This window comes from Heptranchias perlo, chromosome 6 (genome assembly GCF_035084215.1).
Source record: "Heptranchias perlo isolate sHepPer1 chromosome 6, sHepPer1.hap1, whole genome shotgun sequence".
In the NCBI taxonomy this organism is placed as follows: Eukaryota; Metazoa; Chordata; class Chondrichthyes; order Hexanchiformes; family Hexanchidae; genus Heptranchias; species Heptranchias perlo.
In genome coordinates, this window is record NC_090330.1 from 34,938,264 (window position 1) to 34,963,410 (window position 25,147).

At 41.8% G+C, this 25,147-nt stretch overlaps 1 protein-coding gene across 3 annotated transcripts in view; it reads right to left on the bottom strand.

Moving 5' to 3' along the window:
* Window positions 1-3,307: 3,307 nt before the first annotated feature.
* Window positions 3,308-25,147, bottom strand: part of zmym2 (zinc finger, MYM-type 2) — a 114,895-nt gene continuing 93,055 nt past the window's right edge. For 2 of the 3 annotated variants that reach the window (XM_067986093.1, XM_067986092.1), the window contains 5 exons: window positions 23,205-23,362; window positions 20,712-20,826; window positions 16,471-16,713; window positions 11,676-11,796; window positions 3,308-4,303 (listed from right to left, as the gene is read on the bottom strand). In XM_067986093.1, the coding sequence (XP_067842194.1) occupies window positions 4,099-4,303; window positions 11,676-11,796; window positions 16,471-16,713; window positions 20,712-20,826; window positions 23,205-23,362 (842 nt within the window). In that variant the 3' untranslated portion in view covers window positions 3,308-4,098. The remainder of the gene's footprint in view (window positions 4,304-11,675; window positions 11,797-16,470; window positions 16,714-20,711; window positions 20,827-23,204; window positions 23,363-25,147) is intronic. The other variant, XM_067986094.1, reaches the window with a different exon arrangement.

Here is a 25,147-nt window from a genome sequence, read left to right on the forward strand (position 1 = left end):
TCAGGCTGTGCATTCCAGATTATAACAATTCACTGTGTAATGTTACCTTTGGTTCTTTTGCCAATTACCTTAAATCTGTGTCCTCTGGTTACTGACCCTTTTGCCACTGGAAACAGTTTTTTATTTACTCGATCAAAACCCTTCATGATCTTTTGCCAATTACCTTAAATCTGTGTCCTCTGGTTACTGACGCTTTTGCCACTGGAAAGTTTTTTATTTACTCGATCAAAACCCTTCATGATCTTGAACATCTCTATCAAATCTCCCCATTAGCCTTCGTTGCTCTAAGGAGAACAATCCCAGCTTCTCTAGTCTCTCGACATAACTGAAGTCCTGCATCCCTAGTACCATTCTAGTAAATCTCCTCTACACCCACTCCAAGGCCTTGACATTCTTCCTAAAGTGTGGTGCCCAGAATTGAACACAATACTCCAGCTGGGGCCTAACCAGTGTTTCATAAAGGTTTAGTCAGTGAGATAAATGCAGAGACATTCTAGGTTGGTATACAAACAAGTAAAGACTATAGAAAGATATGACCAGCTGGCTTCAAATTAGTTCCAAAGTGAGTTCCTGCCGAGAATGGAAATAGAGTAAAGTTTTAATTTGTAGAAGAATAAGAACATAATAGGAGCAGAAGTAGGCCATTCGGCCCCCTCGAGCCTGCTCCGCCATTCAATAAGATGATGGCTGATCTTCGACCTCAACTCCACTTTCCCGCCCGATCCCCATATCCCTTGATCCGCCCCAAGAGTCCAAAAATCTATCTATTTCAACCTTGAACATATTCAATGACTCAGAATCCACAGGCCTATGGGGTAGAGAATTCCAAAGATTCACAACCCTCTGTGTGAAGAAATTCCTCCTCATCTCTGTCTTAAATGGCTGACCCCTTATCCTGAGACTATGCCCCCTAGTTCTAGACTTTTCAGCCAGGGGAAATCTCTCAGCATCTACCCTCCCAAGCCCCTTCAGAATCTTGTATGTTTCAATGAGATCACCTCTCATTTGACTAAAGTCCAGAGAGTATAGGCCCATTCTACTCAATCTCTCCTCATAGGACAACCCTCTCATCCCAGGAATTAATCTGGTGAACCTTTGTTGCACTGCCTCCAAGGCAAGTATATCCTTCCTTAGGTAAGGAGAAAAGCTGTACACAGTACTCCAGGTAAAATCTCACCAAAGTCCTGTACAATTCTAGTAAATACTTACTTACTCCTTTACTCCAACCTCCTTGCTCTAAAGGCCAACATGCCATTTGCCTTCCTAATTGCTTCCTGTACCTGCATGCTAACTTTTTGTGTTTCTTGTACGAGGACACACAAATCTCTTGAACACCAACATTTAATAGTTTCTCACCATTTAAAAAATTCTGTTTTTCTATTCTTCCTACCAAATTGAGTAACTTCACATTTCCCCACATTATACTCCATCTGCCACCTTCTTGCCCACTCACCTAACCTGTTTATATCCCTTTGCAGACTCTTTGTGTCATCCTCGCAGCTTACTTTCCCACCTTTTATCATTTGTATCATCAGCAATATGGATACATTACACACCGTCCCTTCATCGAAGTCATTAATATAGATTTTAAATAGCTGAGGCCCAAGCACTGATCCTTGCAGCACTCCACTAGTTACAGCCTGCCAACCTGAGAATGACCCGTTTATCCCTACTTTCTGTTTTCTGCCCGTTAACCAATCCTCTATCCATGCTAATATATTACCCCCAAACCCCATGAGCCCTGATCTTGCTTAACAGCTTTTATGTAGCACCTTATCGAATGCCTTTTGAAAATGCAAATATATTGCATCCATTGGTTTCCCCTTATCTACCCTGCTAGTTACATGCTCAAAAAACTCTAATAAATTTGTCAAACACGATTTCCCTTTCATAAAACCATGTTGACTTTGCCTAATCATTTTATGATTTTAAGTGCCCTGTTACCACTTCCTTAATAATGGATTCCAGCATTTTCGCAATTTGTAGGAAAATGATGAATCTCAATGTGAAACCTAAATTCTGTTAATTTATGTATTTTATATAAAATAAACCAATTGGTTTATAATTCTATTTTGTCTCGCTAGTGTTTTTCAGTCCACCTTCCATAAAAGGCAGGAAAACACAAATGGCAGCAGGTGTGAGATATACAGTAGCTGCTACAAACTAGGGTTCGACGGTATGCCCCCAGCCTCGCTATCATTTAGGTAGATACTGGGTTAAATTTACATTTTGGATCACAGTTGACACAGGGTCTACTTATGAGTGCCTGGTGATACTGAAACCCAAAAAAATCTAATCTAAGACCTGTGAAATTTGTAAAACCTGCCTACATTTGTTCAAGCTCCTACAGGTGGCCCACTCTGTGGGCGAGAGTTCGCTGTGTGTACATAATTAGGGCCGAACCTGGAAATTCATGCAGGAATGTCCATGTGCAAGGTGTCAAATGGATTTTTTTTATTTGTTCATGGGATATGGGCGTCGCTGGCAGGGCCAGCGTTTATTGCCCATCCCTAATTGACCTTCAGAAGATGGTGGTGAGCCACCTTCTTGAACAACTGAGTGGCTTGCTAGGCCATTTCAGAGGGCGATTAAGAATCAACCACATTGCTGCGGGTCTGCAGACACATATAGGCCAGATCAGGCAAGGACAGCAGGTTTCCTTCCCTAAAGGACATTAGAATGGATATCCTGCTGCAAACTGTTCCCAACTCAGGAGCATCAATTCACAATTTTTGTTCTTATGTTGCTTAATGATGTACCCACAGCATACGAGGCCCTGTTATAGCATTGCATCTCAGTTCTTTTCGTCTGCCCTATACTTGGATGTAAGTAAAGCCTCCGCATAAAAGAAAAGTCCACCATCTAAATGTGGGGTGGAAGGAGGGAGAGGGAGAATAATGGCCACTCTCCCTTATAAGCGATTTGTATCAAACAGGCACCAGACTTCACTATGTGTCCTCTCCCCAGCCCCTCCTTATGGTATTGCACCTCAGTTCTACTGCAGGTGAACACAGAACATTGATGCAAATATGTAAAAACAAGTACACATGTAAAAACATAAAGCTCTAAGTACTCAGTGCAGTAAGGCAACAAAAATCATAACAACAGTAAGCTCCAAAACAGGAAGCCCTTGGAGTGAGAGGACCAGAGAGGAACGACAAAGGCACATGGAGACAGGAACTGTTATCTTTGAATCAGTCCAATGCAAGTTACCAAACATGTGAAATACTGTACTTGAACTATTCATAATGGGTATACTGTACCTTTGATTGTATTTAATTATTGTAAATCAAGCAGCTGAACAATATTAACCAATCATATTTAATTTGTTTTCCTCTCCACAGCGTCAGAATGTATAGATGCCTCTCTTGAGGTTATTCAGTTTTTCTTCCACTATGACATTCAGCCAGTATTCAGTAATCCTCTTAATTCTTTATTTCAGGTCTTCTTTCCATAAAACCAGTTATTTTACAGAGAATTAAAATAGACTGCACCATCAGCTTAACAAATAATTAATGCTTACAGAATCTGTGGTGAAAACTCCACCAACTGGTACATTTGTGGAAGGACAACCATCAGGAGGCTAGTTCTAAATTTATTTTATAGTGCTAAGACTATATTAATTACATAGATGCACACCTATCTGGTGGAGATAGCACCCATTAAAACCATCCCTTCTGTAGGGAAATTTCAAAACACTGTAGTTTGTTTTAATGCAAATTTCTCAAATGAGAAAAAAAATTACACATGACACATTTGAGATCCTTAGTTTGTAATGTAAAAAGTTACAAATGGAAATGCTTTCCGACAACAAACCAATTCAATAAATAATCTTTTAAAAAAAACTTAAGTGAGAGCAATTGTTTTGAAGTATACATATCCTAAAAATCACTAAGGAGATTGCTAACGTCTGCTATTCTCCTCTCATTTAGGGTTATTTACATAATACCCAATCTGGGTATGTTGCTACAAGCTCAGTTATAGAGGGCCATTCCAGGAAACGCACACCATTGTTTTTCCTGTATTAAATTCTAGTGGCCTGACATTACAGTGTCATGATTCTTTGTACAACTGCAGTGCCACTATTGTAGAGAAATTTCAATCAATATCATCTTCATCTACTTCAGAACTGTCCCTTTCATTTTCTTCATATATGTCTTTGATCACAAGAATCCGTACAAGCATATTTTCCAAGATGTTGCGGTTCAAAGGGGTACTGGAGTACCAAATCGGACTATCAGGGGCACTGGAGTGTTCTGGCTGCAGATAAAAGAGGTCTGTTCTTTGTTGTAGATTTTGAGGACTACAGAACAAAAAAAAACATAAAACGGAGTCAAATGTAGAATAGATTGAGAATAAAATCAGTAAAGACCCACCCAATTCTTCTCACATCCCCCATTTATATTCTAGATACAGTGCACTTCACTTATAATGGATGAAGTTTGTCTATACAATTGGGTAAATAGGATAAAATGAAAAATCCAAATTGCCTGAAAGGGTGGTGGATGCACATTTAATATGTACTTTCAAAAGGGAATTGGATATATACTTGATAAGGAAAAATTTGCAGGGCTATAGGGAAAGACCATGGGAGTGGGACTAATTGGATAGCTCTTTCAAAGGTGGGCCAAATGGCCTCTTTCTGTGCTGTAAGATGGTATGATTCTAAAATGCATTAAAACCTATGCCTGCTTGGCACAGTATTAATACTCTTGCTTCTGAGTTAGAAGGTTGTGATTTCAAGTCTCAATGGAGGACTTGAGCGCATATCAAGGCTGATACTTCAGTGCAGTACTGAGAAGTGCTGTAATTTGGCTGTGATGTTAAACGGAGGCCCTGTCTGCCTGTTCAGGTGGATATAAAAGATCCCATGGTTTTCATTGGAGGGAGTTCTTCCAGCATCCTGGTCCCCATTCAGCCCTCATCAATCCCACCAAAACAAATTAACTGGTCATTTATTTCATTTTTTTTTGTGGGACCTTGCTATGTGTAAATTGGCTCCTGTGTCTGCCTACATAACAACAGTGACTATATTTCAAAACTAACTCATTGGCTGTGAAGCACTTTGGGACATCATGAGGCTGAGACAAGCTCTATATAAATGCAAGAAATGTGGTGGACAGGAATACTGGTTTATTCTGACATTTCTGGAGCATTTCACCAATTCCAGATTAGTCACACCATTTCTAACCAGGGCACCGTGCAGCATGGGGCAGTCCAAGGTGAGGGTGGGTGGGTGGGATTAGAATAGGTTGTATTCATAGGGGATTCTATAATCAGGGAGATAGATGCTGTCCTCTTCACTCGCGAACGAGAGTCCAGGTGGGTGTTTTGCCTAACTGGTGCAAGGGTAAAGGATATCTCTGACCAACTGGAGAGGAACATGGAAAGGAAGGGGGAGGATCCAGTTGTCATGGTCCATGTCGGCACCAATGACTTAAGAACGAACAAGGAGGTGGTCCTGCGAAGGGAATATCAGAAGCTAGGAACTAAATTAAAAAGCAGGAGCTCACAGGTGGTAATCTCAGGATTACTACCTGAGCCACGTGCTAATTGGCATTAGGATTGGCAGATCAGAAAAGTGGATCCGTGGCTGAAAGAGTGGTATCCACAGGAGGTGTTCCATTTCATGGGACACTGGAACCAGTAATAGGATAGGATGGAGCTGTACCGTTGGGACAAGCTCCACCGAAACCGGAATGGGACCAGAGTCCTAGCGGAAAGGATAAATAGGGTGGTAGATAAGACTTTAAACGAGCAAGATTGGGTGGGGGGGGGGGGAGGGTGAGGGAGGGATCTGGTAGAAATAACAAAAGCCTAAAAGCCTAAAGATAAAAGAAACATGAGATGAGTGTAAAGGTCAGACCAGGGTAAGGAATAAAGATAACAAACGGTCAAGGAACATATACAGTTATAAAACAGAAGTATAAAAGGACTGTTTAAAAATAAAGTAAAAGGAGCAACCATTAAAGACGAATTAAACTGCCTGTACAGCAATGTGCACAGTGTCCAAAATAAAACGGGGGAACTGGTGGCAATAATCCGTAGCGCGGAACCAGATGTGGTAGGAATAACTGAAACATGGCTACATAAAGAACAGAACTGGCAACTAAATATTGCACGTTATAACAATCAGAAAGAATAGGGAAGGAAGCAAGGGGGTGGAGTGGCTGTACTAATTAGAGATAACATAACAGCAGTAGGGAAAAAAAAGGACATAACTAGCACAGGATAGAAACAGAATCCATATGGATTGAAATGAAAGATAAGGGATCGATTACACTAATAGGAGTATACCACAGACAATCTAATAGTGGAAAGGAGGTTGTGGAAGAAATATGTAAGCAAATATGTGACATGAGTAAAGGATGTAGAATAATCAGGGGAGATTTTAAATACCCCCAAATAAACTGGCAAGAAGTAGGTAAAGGGGTACAGGGAATGGAGTTTTTACAATGTGTGCAGGACTCCTTTCTTAGCCAGTACGTAAAAAGCCCAAGAGAGGAAGCACTGCTGGATCTAGTAATGGGAAATGAACCAGAACAGATAAGAGAAGCGTAGAGGAACATATTAAACATAATATGGTTTAAGATAAAGATTGAGAAGCACATAAGTAAGACAAAGACCAAAGTAATAAATGGGGGGGAAAAAAACTGATTTTAAGGGGATGAGAATGGAACTAGGGAAAATAAACTGGAAAGATATACTGACAAACAAAGAAATAGAACAACAGTGGGAAACATTTAAAATGGTGATCAAGAGTGTCCAGGAGAAAAAGCAAGAACAAACTAGCCAGTAATGGCACACCATAGATGAATGCAGAAATAAGGGCAAAATTGAAACTAAATAAAAAGGTATACACTAAGCACACAGACAACATAGGAGAGGATGACAAAAGGGAATATGAAAAGGTTAGGAAAGAAGTCAAAAAATAATTAAAGCAAAGAGAAGCTACAAAATTAAATTACCAAGGAATATAAAAAGAAATAAACAGACATAAATAACAAAAGAAAAATCAGCAGAGGGTTAGGGCCACTAAGGGATACACATGATAAACTCACAGGTAATGACGGCGAATATATACAGAAATATTAAATAATTACTTTGCCTCAGTATTTATCAGAGAGACTAACATGGTGAGCTCGATATCAGAAGAGATCAAAGAAGATATAAAAATATTTAAGATAGAAAAGGGGGAGATAATTGATAAACCAATCAAACTAAGGGAGGATAAAACCCCTGGTCTGGATGGATTGCATCAACGCATATTAAAAGAAGTTAGGGAGGAGATAGCAGAGGCACTATTACATATATATAAAAATTCATTAGAAAAGGAATATTGCCAGAGGACTGGTGGACAGCTAATGTGATTCCTATGTTTAAAAAGGGAGATAGAACAATTCCAGGGAAGTATACAACAATTAGCTTAACGTCGGTGGTAGGAGAGATAATGGAATCCTTACTCAAATAGAAAAACATCTAGAAACTGAAAATATAATAAAGAATAGTTAGCATGGATTTCAAAAGGGAAGGTCATGCTTGACCAACCTTAATGAATCCTTTAAAGAAGTAACAGAAAGTGTAGACAAGGCTAATGCGGTAGATGTAATATATTTGGATTTTCAAAAGGCCTTCGATAAGATACCATACAGTAGAATCATGACTATGTGGAGTCAGGAGACAAGTAGCAGAATGGATAGCAAGCTGGCTACAAAACAGAAAACAGAGAGTAGGGGTTAAAGGTGAGTACTCAGACTGGCAAAAGGTGGGAAGTGGTGTTCCACAAGGAATGGTGCTGGGACTACTGTTTACAATTTGGACTCGGGAATCGGAAGTACAATTTCAAAATTTGCGGACAATACCAAATTGGGGCTATAGATAATACTGATGAGAACTGCGGCAAAATACAGGAAGACGTTAATAAACTTGCATAACAGGCGTGTAATTGGCAAATGAATTTCAATCTCGACAAGTTTTGGTAGGAAGAATAAGGAGGCCACATATTCCTTGGAAAATAAGAGTCTAAATGGAGTAGAGGCCATTAAAAAAGAGCAAACAAAGCACTGGTGTTCATTTCTAGAGGGATAGAATTGAAAAGCAGGGAAGTTATGTTAAACTTGTATAAATCCTTGGTTAGGCCACATTTGGAGTGCTGCGAACAGTTCTGGTCTACATATTATGAAAAGGATATAGAGGCATTGGAGAAGGTGCAAAAAAGATTTACTAAGATGATACCAGAACTAAGAGGTTATATCGAACAGGAAAGATTGAACAGGGTGGGGCTCTTTTCTCTAGAAAAAAGACTGAAGGGTGAACTGATAAACATCATTAGAGAAGGTGTTTCCACTTGCGGGGGAAGACCAGAACTAGAAGCCATAAATATGAAATAGTCACGAATACATCCAATAGGGAATTCAGGAGAAACTTCTTTATCCAGAGTGTGGTTAGAAATAAAAATAGAAAATGCTGGCAATACTCAGCAAGTCAGGCAGCATCTGAGGAGAAAGAAAAGAGTTAATGTTTCAGGTCAATGGCCTTTCGTCAGTGGTTAGAATGTGGAACTTGCTACCACAAGGAGTAGGTGAGGCGACTAGCAAAGATGCATTTAAGGGGAAACTAGATAAACACATGAGGGAGAAAGGAATAGGAAGATATGTTGATGGGATTAGATAAAGGGAAGGAGGAGGCTCGTGTGGAGCATAAATAACGGTATGGATCTGTTGGGCCAAATGGCCTGTTTCTGTGCTGTACATTCTATGTAATTTCAAACTCCACTACTTTGGTGATTCAGTCAATTTTGTTTCCTGTCACTCAACCAACTTTCTATCCACGTTGCTACATTTCCTCATACTATACACCTGAATTTTTCTAACAAGGTATCTTATTGAATGCTTACTGAAAATGCACATGTGCCACATCTACTGCATTCCATTTATTTATCTGATCAGACACCTCTACAAAAAAAAACTCTACTAAATTTGTCAAACACAACTTGTCTTTAACAAATCTGTGCCGGCTATCTTTGATTAATTTATGCATTTCGAGATGCCCTCTAAATTTCATCTTGGAGTGTGGATTCTAACAATTGTCCAACATCCTCTAGCACACCTACATTCTCACTTCAACCATTATTTGTAAAAAAACAATGCTATTATTTATTTAATAGCACCTATAACGAGAGTCATCCTACAACTAAAGTCCTTTCTTCATCCCTGTGTAGTCCTACCGTCTATAACTGTTATTTTACTTTTTATATGCTTACAAAAGCTCTATTTCCTTCTGTATCATCTTTTTTCTATTTCCTTTTAGTGCTTCTAATCTCTTCACCTCCCAACTATTTTCTATATTCATGATTTTCTTTAGTTTTGTTGGTTGTAATTTTGTTATATGCTTCCCTTTTAAGTTTCAATTTAGTTTTAATCTCTCCATTCACCCACAAAACTCTTTTTTGATGCATCCCCTTTTCACCTGACAGGAATATATTTTATTTTGTACTCCATCCATCTCATATTTGAAGATTTCCCACTACAGATCCGTCAACTTGTTTAGTAACTTTTCTGCCCAGTTCCCTTATCTTCAACTTTTATTATCTTCTCTGTTCCTATACTGAACCTGACTATGTTGCGGTCCCTATTTCCCAATTGTTCTCTGCCTCTCACGATTTATTTGCCGGACTTCATTTCCCAGAACTAAATCAAGTAACGCTACTTTTCATGTTGGACTAGAAACATACTGATCTAGGAAGTAGTCATGGATGCATTCTAAAAAGCATTCCCCATTTCAACCACATGCATTACATTTATTCCAGTCTATCATGGGCAGTTAAGTCATCCGATATTGCCCTGTTGTTCTTGCATCTCTCTCTCAACTATCTGCAGATCTCCACCTCTACTGTTCTTGGCCAGTAATGCAAACTGAAAATTGTACTGTTTCCTCCCTATTTTGTAATCCTATATGGGATCTGTTTAATACAATCACCTGGGACATCCTTATATTCTAATGCTGTGAAAGAATCCTTCAGTAACAATGCCATCCACCCCACCCCCTTTTTCCCCCTCCCTATCTCTCCTGGAAATATTATAACCGGGAATGTTAAGTTCTCAGTCCTGTCCAAAACTAAGCAACAACTGTGTTATAGCTACTATATCATATCACTCCATAGTTAGTGATGAGTCTAACTCTCCAATTTTGTTTTGAATGCTTTGTGCTTTCACAAACATATCACACAATCCTGACTCAAAAGTATTTCAGACCATAAGACCATGAGATAGGAGCAGGAGTAGGCCATTCGATCCCTCGAGCCTGCTTCGCCATTTAGTGAGATCATGGCTGATCTGATTTTTACCTCAACTCCACTTTCCCGCCCTTTCCCCATATCCTTTGACTCCCTTGCTGATCAAAAATTTGTCTAACTCAGCCTTGAATGTATTCAATGACTCAGCCTCCACAGCTTTTTGGGGTAAAGAGTTCCAAAGATTCACGACCCTCTGGGAGAAGAAATTCCTCCTTATTTTTATCCTTCATTACTTAAAAAGTCTCTTTCTTTCTCTTTCTCCTGATATTTTCTCACTATTCCATTAAGCCTTCTGATTATACTCCAGCTGAGTCACTGTCCGCCTCATAACTGCAGTGCACTATGCATCTATTGGACAACTCCAGTAACTCAGGGGTTCCCTGCACCTGTGATTCCTGTCTCCCATAGCTGTTCCCATGGAAGGTCACCCACTTCACTCTTTCCATACTACCTGTGTCCTGAACTGTCTGCAAGGAGGGGCAATGAGAGTGGGTCCTCAGAAGAGGTGGAAAATCATTAGTGGAGATCTAAAATAACACAATATACTGGCTTTGCATTGGATTAGGAGGTAGGATATCTTCTTGTTTCTAAGAACACAGAGGGAGGGCAGTTGGCTTTGTCAGGCTGAAGACTGGCCAGCGACCAAAAAAAATCAATCAAAAATTTGTCTAAAGTTATAATATGTTCAGAAGATCAGCCTCTCTGTTGTTTTAGGCACTGGCAGCTAGATTGGACATAGTTTATAATGGACATCTCATTCCATTATTAGTGGCTTGCACTGTATACTGCTACCAAAATAAACAACAAAACTAAAGTGTTGCTATAATGTACTCTCAGGGAAGATGGGAGTGGATATGTGTCTTGCTTTGATAACAGTACTCACCACATTCCAAAAGGTATATTCCATAGGTTCTGAAGAGGAAAGTGTGGTTTTTCTCTCTCTTCTTGCCCCCACCCCACAAAGCAACACCATCATTTTGACAATATAAAACTCACGAGTATCATGCTTTACTCTGTCGATCCATCTTTTAAAGCCCTTGTCAGCAGAACCTACTTTGAAATTTAATTCCACCTATTACTATGTTAGTACAGTGTTCTGGTTTTCCATAACATTGCTATAAGTTGATACACCCCAGACTACTCGGGCCGTGAACCAATTTGTATCTCAATGGAAACTACAGCAGTAGTTACAAACTACAGTCCGCATTTATTTACCACCTTCTCAGGGCAACTAGCGATGGGCAATAAATGCTGGCCTTGCCAGCGATGCTCACATCCCTAGAACAAATTAAAAAAACAATTTCCTTTATAGCAAAGCCAATCAAGTATATAAAAGAATATGTACAACGAAGACAAAAAAAACTGTTGGTTTTAACCGTACCACTTTGAGAGGTAGCACTCAAACATTTTTACAGGACATCTTGACGGATTGGAGGAGTTTTCTCTTTGTTCAAATACAGGATCATCCTCCTCACGTTTTCTCTTTCCTGATGTAATTTTGTCTGAAAACACAATTTAGTGACTTCAAATTCTGCTGAAGCATGGTTTTTATACAATCAATAAGAGGCTGCATAATTTGTACTTCTGACTTTCTGATTCTCATCCACAGTTTGAGAATTGCTGGCACGCATCGAACTATGTTCCAATTTTTAAAGTAGGATTCCTGAGGGCTTCGGTGTTCAATCCAAGAAAACCCAGTGTAGACAGATACAAGTGTGGTTTTTAAAATGGGCTTCAAACTTAGTACCAGTCAAAATTAATGTACAGAGGCATTCAGTGCTCCGACTTTATACAAAAGATTTTCTATTATAGTAGCAAACTTTAATTCTCATAGGAGGTGAACCATTTTTGCGGAATTAGAGTTAAGGGGAAATTTGGACTTGCTGATAATGGCATTAATGGGGCGTAATGGACTCAAAATGGGGTCTGTAGACTTTCTGCCCTGTCAACGTTGACTATCGGCCCACTGCCACTTTCAGAGGGGCCTACCACCAGATGGATGAAGCACCTGCTTGTTTCAGGCGGTAAGCCCCTTCTAATATGCAAATCGGGGGCTTATTATGTAAATAGGTCCCCCGATTGCCATTTTAGGACAGATCTGGTTGGATTGTGCACCGTGCGCTCTCCGACCAGATTCACTTAAATGGAGCCGAAGAGTATCTGGAAATGTACCTCTTACATTATTTTTGTCATGATGTGGAGATGCCGGTGATGGACTGGGGTTGGCAAATGTAAAGAATCTTACAACAACAGGTTATAGTCCAACAAATTTATTTGAAAATCACAAGCTTTCGGAGGCTTTCTCCTTCGTCAGGTGAATGTGGAAATGAAATCCTTGAACGTTTCGCATTTATATTCAGAGAACAATACCTGGTGATTACAGATAATCATTCCAACTGCCCGTTGTCAAGGCAATCAAAGTGTTCAGACCGAGAGGTGTAACCTACAGGACCACCGAATATACAAACGGCCAGAACACAAAACAGAGAGAGAGAGAGAGGGAGAAACATTCTAAAGGAAGAGAAAGACAGAAAATGACCCGTTGTATTAAAAACAGATAACTTTTATTTGCTGGTGGGGTTACGTGTAGCGCGACATGAACCCAAGATCCCGGTTGAGGCCGTCCTCATGGGTGCGGAACTTGGCTATCAATTTCTGCTTGACGATTTTGCGTTGTCGGGTGTCTCGAAGGCCGCCTTGGAGAACGCTTACCCGAAGATCGGTGGATGAATGTCCTTGACTGCTGAAGTGTTCCCCGACTGGGAGGGAACCCTCCTGTCTGGCGATTGTTGCGCGGTGTCCGTTCATCTGTTGTCGCAGTGTCTGCATGGTCTCGCCAACGTACCATGCTCCGGGGCATCCTTTCCTGCAACGTATGAGGTAGACAACGTTGGCCGAGTCACAGGAGTATGAACCATGTACCTGGTGGGTGGTGTCCTCTCGTGTGATGGTGGTATCTGTGTTGATGATCTGGCATGTCTTGCAGAGGTTGCCGTGGCAGGGTTGTGTGGTGTCGTGGACGCTGTTCTCCTGAAAGCTGGGTAATTTGCTGCGATCGATGGTCTGTTTGAGGTTGGGTGGCGGCTTGAAGGCGAGTAGTGGAGGTGTGGGGATGGCCTTAGCGAGGTGTGCGTTGTCATCGATGACATGTTGAAGGCTGCGGAGAACATGGCGTAGTTTCTCCGCTCCGGGGAAGTACTGGATGACGAAGGGTACTCTGTTGGTTCCGTCCCGTGTTTGTCTTCTGAGGAGGTCTATGCGATTTTTCGCTGTGGCCCGTCGGAACTGTCGATCGATGAGTCGAGCGTCATATCCCGTTCTTACGAGGGCGTCTTTCAGCGTCTGTAGGTGTCCATCGCGTTCCTCCTCGTCTGAGCAGATCCTGTGTATTCGCAGGGCCTGTCCATACGGGATGGCCTCTTTGACGTGGTTAGGGTGGAAGCTGGAAAAGTGGAAAGAAGCTGGCAAAGAAACATACCGACAACTGGACAACCAGGAACACTACAGACGGTTACCCGCAGATCCGACCAAAGAACACACCCACCAGCTCAACAAACTGATCAAGACCTTCGATCCAGACCTTCAAAGCATCCTACGCGCTCTCATCCCACGTACTCCCCGCGTGGGAGACTTCTACTGCCTCCCAAAGATACACAAAGCCAACACACCCGGACGTCCTATCGTATCAGGCAACGGAACCCTGTGTGAGAACCTCTCTGGATACGTCGAGGGCATCCTGAAACCCATCGTACAGGGAAGCCCCAGCATTTGTCGCGACACTACAGACTTCCCACAAAAACTCAGTACCCACGGACCAGTTGAACCAGGAACACTTCTCACCACGATGGACGTCTCGGCACTCTACACCAGTATCCCCCACGATGACAGCATCGCTGCAACAGCCTCAGTACTCAACACCAACAACAGCCAATCTCCAGACGCCATCCTACAACTCATCCGCTTCATCCTGGATCACAATGTCTTCACCTTCGATAACCAGTTCTTTACCCAAACACTCGGAACAGCCATGGGGACCAAATTTGCACCCCAATACGCCAACATTTCCATGCACAAATTTGAGCGGGACTTCTTCACTGCACAGGACCTCCAACCAACGCTATACACCAGATACATCGACGACATTTTCTTTCTATGGACCCACGGCGAAGAATCACTGAAGAGACTACACGATAACATCAACAAATTCCATCCCACCATCAAGCTCACCATGGACTACTCCTCAGAATCGGTTTCTTTCTTGGACACACGAATCTCCATCAAAGACGGGCATCTCAGCACCTCACTCTACCGCAAGCCCACGGACAACCTCACGATGCTCCACTTTTCCAGCTTCCACCCTAACCACGTCAAAGAGGCCACCCCCTATGGACAGGCCCTGTGAATACACAGGATCTGCTCAGACGAGGAGGAACGTGATGGACACCTACAGACGCTGAAAGACGCCCTTGTAAGAACGGGATATGACGCTCGACTCGTCGATCGACAGTCCCGACGGGCCACAGCAAAGAATCGCATAGACCTCCTCAGAAGACAAACACGGGACCCAACCAACAGAGTACCCTTCGTCGTCCAGTACTTCCCTGCAGCGGAGAAACTACGCCATGTTCTCCACAGCCTTCAACATGTCATTGATGATGACGAACACCTCGCTAAGGCCATCCCCACGCCTCCACTACTCGCCTTCAAACAGCCACCCAACCTCAAACAGACCATCGTTCGCAGCAAATTACCCAGTTTTCAGGAGAACAGCATCCATAACACCACACAACCCTGCCACGGCAACCTCTGCAAGACATGCCAGATCATCGACACAGATACCACCATCACACGAGAGGACACCACCCACCAAGTACATGGTTCATACTCCTGTGACTCGGCCAACGTTGTCTACCTCATACGTTGCAGGAAAGGATGCCCCGGAGCATGGTACATTGGCGAGACCATGCAGACACTGCGACAACGGATGAATGGACACCGCACAACAATCGCCAGACAGGAGGGTTCCCTCCCAGTCGGGGAACACTTCAGCAGTCAAGGACATTCAGCCTCCGATCTTCGGGCAAGCGTTCTCCAAGGCGGCCTTCGAGACACCCGACAACGCAAAATCGTCAAGCAGAAATTGATAGCCAAGTTCCGCACCCATGAGGACGGCCACAACCGGGATCTTGGGTTCATGTCACGCTACACGTAACCCCACCAGCAAATAAAAGTTATCTGTTTTTAATACAACGGGTCATTTTCTGTCTTTCTCTTCCTTTAGAATGTTTCTCCCTCTCTCTCTCTCTCTGTTTTGTGTTCTGGCCGTTTGTATATTCGGTGGTCCTGTAGGTAACACCTCTCGGTCTGAACACTTTGATTGCCTTGACAACGGGCAGTTGGAAAGATTATCTGTAATCACCAGGTATTGTTCTCTGAATATAAATGCGAAACGTTCAAGGATTTCATTTCCACATTCACCTGACGAAGGAGAAAGCCTCCGAAAGCTTGTGATTTTCAAATAAATTTGTTGGACTATAACCTGTTGTTGTAAGATTCTTTACATTATTTTTGTCAGGCCAGAAGGAGAAAAAAATACTCTGGGCCGAAGCTGTCTCTGATACCCCTCCACCCCTCCTCAGTGATAGCGACATCCTCCTCCTGGATTTACCTTGCTGCCAGCCTGGCGGCCTCTGGGCCACCCAAAATTGGGTTGGCCTGAATCTGGCGAGCTCCATCAGGGTGTCCGTTTGGTGCCCACAGCTTACCGTTTCAATTTAACTGAGGCACGGCCCTAAAAAGGGCTCTGACCGACAGTCCCGGTCGGCCGCCCAAAAGTTAAAATTGACCAAGATGTTTTCCAATGTGAATACAATCTGATGATTGACTTTTCCTGCTCAGCCCAATAAATGGCACACTATATAGCATCAGACAAGTTTTTTAAAAAAGTAAAATGAACTTTTGAAACATATAATTCATCTCCATAACACATTATTTATAGCTATCTAAGCTTGTAGACATCTAAAAAAGCTATCATATGGGACAATGGAAAAAATGCTTCGGAACAACTCTAATGGAGTAGAAGGGGTAAATAAAAAGCGATCTCTATTATACATTAAAGAGACAACTGAGTCTCCCAAGAATACGTAGAAAATCCATTATGCAAATTAACTCCTTACCTTGATTGTCATTTGTACACAAAGCAGGTACCTCATATCGAATGCAGACAGTATTGTCAGAGTTTTTATTCCATTGCTTAACGACATTTCCAAAGGAAAGTCTCAGATGCTGCTCAACGGTCCTCAACCCAAAGTATTTAGTGTTAAAATACAGCAAAGTATTGAGAAGAACAAATGGCGATTGTGGCCCTAGCTGCTTGCTGTTCCATAGAAAATCCTCTTCAACACGTGAAAATATTGACCCTAAAAAACAGCCAAAGGGAATCAGCATTTACAAATTATGTAACAAGGCATATGTTTATATGACATAATAAGGTATTCATAAGTATAATACCTATTAGTAATGGATGTGTTGGTGTAGTATGCTTGTCCAGTGAACTGTAAGATAATTTACTCTGTTAAACGTTACAAATGCAAAATACCAGTTTGATGCTTCATTTATCAAAGAAGTGTGTTTGTTTGCCGATCATGGTTACACAATTTTTAAAAAATTAAGTGTGTCAAAATCCATCATCGCTTGGCATACACGAGATGCCATTACAATAAAAAAGGCATGCAACTATTCCCTCCCCCCGACCATACAGTGTCTCATCAATCATGATTATCAGAGCACCGCATTCTATGTAAGACTACCTACCACAAAAATGACCACCTTATTCTTTAAAACAAGTGCAATCTCCACTTGCAATTAGGATTTGCAGTCATCCATCCAGTGGGCAGGTAGGTGGGGCGGGAGGGAGGGAGGGAAGAAGAGTCACTTAGGGACACTGTTGCTTTAAGAAATTCAAACCTTTGTGTTGCCATTTTGATTAGGTGAGTTCCTTCTCATCCACTGAATACAAGACCTTATTTCTAAACATACCCAAAGCGCAATTAAAACTTAATGAATCCAAATGAACAGAAAGGGTTTGTTAATGTTCAACTAAGTACAGTTAAGATCAACTGAGAATACATTAATGTCATTATTGATATTAGAAAAAATGTCTAAAAACTTGGTCAAACAGGTGGGTTATAAGGTGTGTCTTAAAGGAGGAGAGGGAATTCCAGAGATGAAGGCAAAGCCGGCAATGTTGGGATGAAGGAAGTGGGGATGCACAAGAGGCCAGAATTAGAGGAGTGCCAAGTTCTCGGAAGGTTGCAGGGCTGAAGAAGATTACAGAGATATGGAGGGCCGAGGCTGTGAAGGGATTTAAACACAAGCAAGAGAATTTTAAATTTGAGGCATTGGGAGACCGGGAGCCCATGCAGGTTAGCAAGCACAGGGGTGATGAATGAGTGGGACTAGGTACACAACAGGATGCAGGCAGGAAGATTATGGAGGGTGGAGAATGGGAAGCCGGCCAGGAGAGTACTGGAATAGGTCAAGTCTGGAGATGATACAGACATGGATGAGGGTTTCAGCAGCAGATGGGCTGAGGTGGAGCGAAGACAAACGATGTTACAGGGGTGGAAGTAAGCAGTCTTTGTGATGGAAAGGACATGGGGTCAGAAGCTCAGCTTGGGGTCAAATAGAAAGCTGAAGTTGCGAACAATCTGCTTTAACCTGTGACAGAGGAGAGGGGGATGGAATCAATGGCGAGGATAGGAGTTTGTGCTGGTGATGAAGATGATAGCTTTGGTCTTCCCAGGAGGAAATTGTGGCTCATCCAGGATTGGATGCTGGGCAAGCAGTCTGCCAACAGAGACAGTGCAGGGGTTGAGAGAGGTGGTGGAGAGGTAGAGCTGGGTGTTATCAGCATACATGTGGAAGCTGACCTCATGTCTTCAGGTAATGTCACCGAGGGGCAGCTTGTAGATGAGGAAGAGAGGGACCTCCGGAGGTAATGGTGCGGGAAGAGAAGACATTGCCGGAGATGCCCTGACTGCAATTGGACAGGTAAGAGTGAAAGGAAGCGAGGGCAGTCCCACTGAGAAGGAGAGGAGATGCATTGAAGTAGGATGGTGTAGTCAACCATGTCGAAGGCTGCAGAGAGGCTGAGAAGGATTAGGAGAGATAATGCACCAAGGTCACAGTCACAGAGGATGTCATTTGTAACTTTGATCAAAGCCATCTGCTATGGCAGGATGGAAACCTGATTGGACATATGGGCATGGATTTGGTAAGTGACAACGCATTGAAGGACTTTGGAGAGGAACGAGAGGTTGGAGATAGGGTAATAGTTTGCAATGACAGAGGGAGCGAAGGCAGTTTTTGAGGAGGAGGTTATGACAGTGGTTTTGAAAGGGAAGGGGACAGTACCTGAGGACAGAGAATCATTTACAATGTTAGGTAGCACGGCAGTCATGAGGGGAGGTTGGGTGGTCAGCAGGGCATGAGGGTAGATAGGAGAGAAAGTAGAAAAAGATGCAGGCTCAGCACGAGGAGAGCAAGGGGAAGGAGGGTATGCGGCAGAGGCAGCTGAATGTAACTAAAATTGAGACCATCCAGAGAAGTCCATGAGCTCTTCGCACTTGTTGTTGAAGGTAAGCGTGGGTGGGCCAGGGAGAGGGCTTCAAGGAGATGGCTGGTAGTGAAGAGAAGCTGGATGTTATCTTTGCTTTCCAGGGATGACCCTGGAATAGTGTGCAGTTTTGGCAGAGGACAGCAATGCCTGAGTGTGCTTGATGTGGTCCAGCCAGATCTGGTGATGGATGGCTAAACCAGCTGTGCATCAGATACGCTCCAGTTTGTGCCCCTTGGACTTGAGACAGCAAAGATAGGGGCGCCATACCATAGTGAATGACCAGCGTGGGAGAGAGCAAGGGTTTTACTGGGGACAAGGGCATCAAAGGAGGTGGTGCGGCAGCAGTTGAGCAGATCAACAGCTGCAGAAGTATCGTGGCAAATGGAGGGCCTAAGGCTGGACAGTTAGGAGTTTGAAAGTGCAGTCATAAGTGAATTGGGGGGGGGGGGGGGGAAAGAGAGTTTATTCCAGGGCCAGAAACAGAAGCAAGTGGGGGTTGGAAGGGAGTAGGGGGATGTGGCCGGTGAGGGATACAAGTGATTGGAGATGGCCATGTCTGGGATTGAGACGATGGGAACAGAGGCGCCACATGGCAAGGTCGAGGGGTTGGCCATAAGTATCAGTAGGAGAGTTTATATGGAGATAGGGATTAAGCGAGGACAGGGGAGCAGTGAAGTCAGAGGAGAGAGGGCAAGGTGAGTTGAGATGGAGATTGCAATCACAGAGGATTGAGGAGTCACAGTGCAGAGACTGAGGGAGGAAAGGAATGAGGATATTAGTGGGAAACGCAGGGTGGAGCTTGGAGTCTGCGGTAGAAATGAGGATTTTGAAGGAGAAGCGAGAAGAATGGAACAAGGCGAGGTGCTCGAAGGAATCAGAGGAGTAGGGGGAGAGACCACGGTTTAATTTGGTGATAAGGGTCACACCACCACCACAGCAGGGCAGATGGCGTACAGTACAGCCAGGTGAGGAGGCTGCAGTAAGGGGCAAGGTATCATCATCCGTGAGCCCATTTTCCGACAAAGTCATGATGTTAATGCAATCATCCACAATAAGGTTGTGGATGCCAAAACCTTATTTGTGTGTTAATGGACATTCTGGAGGGAAATGCAGAGAAGGGCAGTGACCAATGGTCAGGTGTTCTAATGGGGAAACTGAATATGGAAAATATCACGTAGCTAAATAGCTATTATAGTTAGGCTGCTTTACTGAACAAACTTGCATTAGGAGCTGCATGCAACTTACTTTGATAGGGACATTAAAGTAAAGCATTTTTCAGTTGTTTTCAGAAGTTATCCTGGTACATGCTTTCTTGTTTTGAGGAACAGACACTCAAAAACAGTGGCATTTAACTATTTTATCATGTGACTGCATAAAGTTTAAATACAAAGTTGTAATTCTTGCTTGTCAATGCTGGGGCACAGCTTTTGACTGCATAAATGATTTGGATTTGGGAATAGAGAAGTATACTTGGTGCAATGGAACTTTCTTAGCAAATCTCTGCAAAGGAAGTCAGTTTAATTAATCCTGGTCTTAATTTCTAATACAATATATGTTCAATTACATACAAATAAAATTAGGATTATAGGTGAATCCACAAGTGCAAGTGTGACCCAATATCTTTTAAACAAGTTGCCTGTACCATATCCACTTTCAAAAGTGTATATTTTTCTCAATCCTTCCATACATCTACACAGCAAAATGAATGTATAAGTTAAGGGAAAAGTTGTAAAAAACACATTTATTTAGAAAAAGCAGTATTGGAGAAATGTATAAGAACATTATTTAGTTTCTTACCATTTGGTAGAATACTTGGTCGCCAGCTTCTCAAGATTGTGTTAAATTCTTCATTAAAGGTCTGGTAGCAGGAGTCACTAAATATGTTATCATTCCTATTATTTTCATATAGGTACTATGGAAGGAAAAAAAACTGCAATAATCCTGTGAGCAATAAACCAAAATGTCAAAGGTGGATTTATGCTTTGCAGTGACATCTATCAAACAAGTGCTATGCTATTAGTTCAGAACTTTGTTCTGTAATGAAACAGACCTCAATTGAGCCCTTTGGTAATGTGCTGTCAAAATAACTATGAATATAGTTCGGTCATGTTAAAGCATTATGGAAAATGGACAGACAGTTCAACACATACTCGAGATTAGCATGTCACACTAAAACGGATTCTGAAATAACTCAATCAAAAGCAAAGTTCTTTTGTAGTAATCTGGTGAAAGTATGACCAGAAGTGTAACCCATTTCTAGGGTTTTCTCCAGTCTGTTGATCATCTTCTAGACAGGAATGGTAGTTCTTCTGAACTTGTACCAAGAATGAATCTTAGGGATGGCTCTTGTAAATGATAACGACTTCCCTGGAATCAATTCCAAGAAACAGTGTGACTGGGTTCTTGAACATTCCACTTCACAATTATCTCAGTAAAACAGGCCTGTTGCTAGAAAGCAAAATAATGACCTCTTCAGTGATAAAGGTGCTTAAGTGCTTGCATTAAGATTTTGTAGCACAACATTCTTCAAACTAGAGCTATTTCTGTCCATGGCCAGCTTATAACGATGAAAATATTTCTCAGAAAAGCAAGTGGAAGTTGAAGTGCAAACTAGAAATACATTTTAAACTTCCATTAGAGTAGAAAAATGTTAAGTTTACAATTATTTAAAAAAAAAGATATTATAAATTTAGAAGCCAATCACCTAAACTAGCAAGTACCTTTCTAATGCAGAAATAGCCAGAGATTGCATGTTGAATTTAAATTATTCAAAAGTTTCTAGTCTCTCCTCTCAAATTGTTGAGAAATATTTCCATAAACAGTAAATGATAGCTAGGGTGAAAAGTGGGCATGTATCTAGAGCTCTGGAAGCATTCACACTGGTACTTTTACTGGAATTGGCATAACTTTTACACACTCAGCTAATGATTACCCTCCTTGGGAAGAGAGGAAGTAAGGGTATAGAGGTAAGCGGGGCCCCAAGATGACATGCTTGGTGATGGGAGATCAGAACTAAATTGATCCTTTGTGGCAAACTCATGTAATCCAATACATAAGCGAGGTAAATCAGCAGTCATCTTTACAGTCACTAACTGGTACTATTAGTACAGAGAATTTGCATTACATAATAGGAAGCATTTTCACCCTTATGACTCCACTAAGATTACAATGGAATCAGCCAATGGAAAGAGATTTCAGTAAAAAATTATACTGTTTTTACAGGAGGTATAACATAGTTGTCTATGTTACAATAGCATAGTAGTTTTCATAACGTGCAAAAGCCTTCATCAAGATACACTACATTGATCCTGGCATCATTGCTTCCTGACTCCCAACCAGTGTTTTGGATAAAAGGAACATTCCCCCCAGGGATCAATGCTGGGGCACAGCTTTTCCCTCTATATATGAATGATCTGGATTTGGGAATAGAGAAGTATACCAAGCTTGCAGATGATTCTGATAGGTGCAAAAAACAATCAATAAAGGCAAATGGGAACTCAAACTGCATCCAAAAAAATATGGAAGATAATAAGGAAGTACAACTGCAGTTAGTGTGTGCTGGTCAGATCTCACTTGTAGTATTGTGTTCAGTTTTAAGTGGTCCATCTTAGGAAGAGTATACTCGTCTTGGAGAAAGTGGAGTGACAATTCACTAGAATGGTACATGATATTAAGGAACAGCTATAGTGAGAAAATGGGTGAACTTGTGTTATATTTTCTAGAGGTTAAGAGCTGAGCTGATTGAGGTATTTAAAATAATCAAAAGAATGGACTGGGTAGATAGTGAATAACTGCTTACCAGTATGGGAATCCAGAACAAGGGAACATAATAAAATTAAAACTAAGCTGGTAAAAAAATTCTTTATACTAAGGGCTGTGGAATGTGGAAAGCATTGTTCCAGAAGGCCATAGATTCAGAATTAATTGAGGTATTCAGAAGAAAGATGGATATTTACTTAGGAAGTAAGGATTTGGAAAATTAGCAGGGAATTGGCAGTAAAAACTTAGAGAGATGCCATAGCTATTCTTATGTATACTGACACAAGAGAAAATTGATCAAAAGTAGTGAACTCTTGCATTTAAAGTGTTATCAAAATGCATTACACCAAACTGAAGTACTGCATGTCAACTGAGTGCTGTCATGATGGAACCAACTGAAGTGCTGCATTTGGAACAGAAGCATATATAGAGCAATAGTAAACGCCAAACGGAACAACATACTTGGAAATACATCAGCAAAAACGATGTGAAGGGATTTACTTATAAGCAAAATTTCTGTATTTAACTAACCTGTTGGATTCCAAGACATAGATAATATAAACTATCTGGTGCATAACGCTCCCCATTTGGCCTTCGAACCTCCTTTACAAACTCAGCCAATCCACAGTCAAGCTCTGCTGTAGTATATGACAATAGGTCCTCGTTAAACTGTACTGACTTTGAGAATACTAAAAAAGTGAAAAAAAATAATTTCATTTAAGTGATGTTTGGTTATGAAGATCGTCAACTGAAAACAGTGTACTGCAGCAGCTTCACCTCTCTCGACTTTATTGCAGTGCACTTTGGCTTAAGTGAATAACATATCACATCACAGATGGCTTGCAGTTACTTTGTAGCTTTGCTGCATGACTTGGCAGAATGAGACACATTGTTCCAATTTGATTTCTAGATGCCATTAAGCTCTTTTTAAAAAAAAACTAAAACTACATTTAACTTTGGACACCATTAAAAATGCTTAATTTCCTTCTCTTTTTTAAATTTCATATATCTTGGCAGTATATTCATTTTATTTAACATTTTTGATTTCTGACCCGTTCCCCAGCAGACTGGTTAATGCTGCAGAGAAGTGGATCTTTATTTTCTCCCACCCACTTCAGCCCTTACTTCTGTATTTTTGAAGTTTTCTCCCCAATTTCCCTTCTCCAAGCTTGTTTTGTTCATGAGACCCATCTCCTGCTTCTTTGATCACATCACAGCTAAACATGCTTCTTGTCCTCCATGCTAGCAGATGTTGTGATTGGTTTCCTTTCCACAGGTACTTCCGGTCACCCACAGCTCCTCCAAAACTCCATTTGAATCCCTCCAGTGTGGCGCCTGCCCTTCTTGCTGCACCGAAGTGATCTTAGCCAACGTCACAACATCCTCAGTGACTGTGGTGCATTAACCCTCCTTGGCCTTTTCGCAGTATTTGATAAGATTGACCACGCCAGGGTCGTCTAACACCTCTCCTCCATCGCTCAGCTCTGAGGGACCATCCTCACAATGTTCCATTCCTATCTATCCAACACAATCAAGGCATCCCTAGAAATGGCTTCCAGTTCCTCCCCTGCACAGTCACCTTCAGGGTCCCCCCAAGGATCAAGTCTTACCCTCTCCTTGCTACTCATTTACATGCTGTCCCTCAGTGACATCATCAGCAGACACAGACCGGCTTCCACATATACGATGATGATGCCCAGTTCTACATATCCACCATTTCTCTTGACCCTTCATCTCCTTTTGTGTTGTCAGACTGCCTGCCTGACAGCAAGTCTTGAATGACTCTTAGCTTCCTTCAGCTCAATAATCGAGAAGACTGAAACCATTATCTTAGCTCTCTGGCACAAATTCCACTCCCGGTCACACTCTCAGGCTGAACCAGACCATTTACAATCCTGGTGTTCCGTTTGACTGTGAGCTGAGCTTTAAAACCCACATCAAGACCTCTTACATTCACCTCTGCGACACTGCCAGCCATCAACTCAACTACATTAATATGATCCTCCCATGCTCCAAAAACTGCAATTTGTTCAAAACTCTGCCATATGTTCCACACTAAGTCCCACTTATCCCTTGTTAAGCATTATCAAACAAAATCAAATTTTGTTTGATAACGCTCCTATGAAGTGCCTTGGACATTTTACTATGTTAAAGGCGCTATATAAATGCATGTTGTTGTTGTTGTCCATCATGCCCAAAACTTGCTGACAAACAATAATTCCTTGCTTTAAATTTAAAATCATCTTTAAATCCCTCCATTTCTCACCACAGCCTTTCTCTGCAATCTCCTGCAGTCCTATATCCCCTCTGAAATGCTCCATTCCTCCTGACTCAGTCTTTTGTGCATCCCCCTTTCATTTCACCCCATTTCAGCACCCTGGTCCTAGTCTCTGGAATTCCCTCTCTAACAGTCTCCACCTTTAAAAACCATCTCTTCAACCAAATTCTCAGTTATCATCACCTAATTTTTCCCT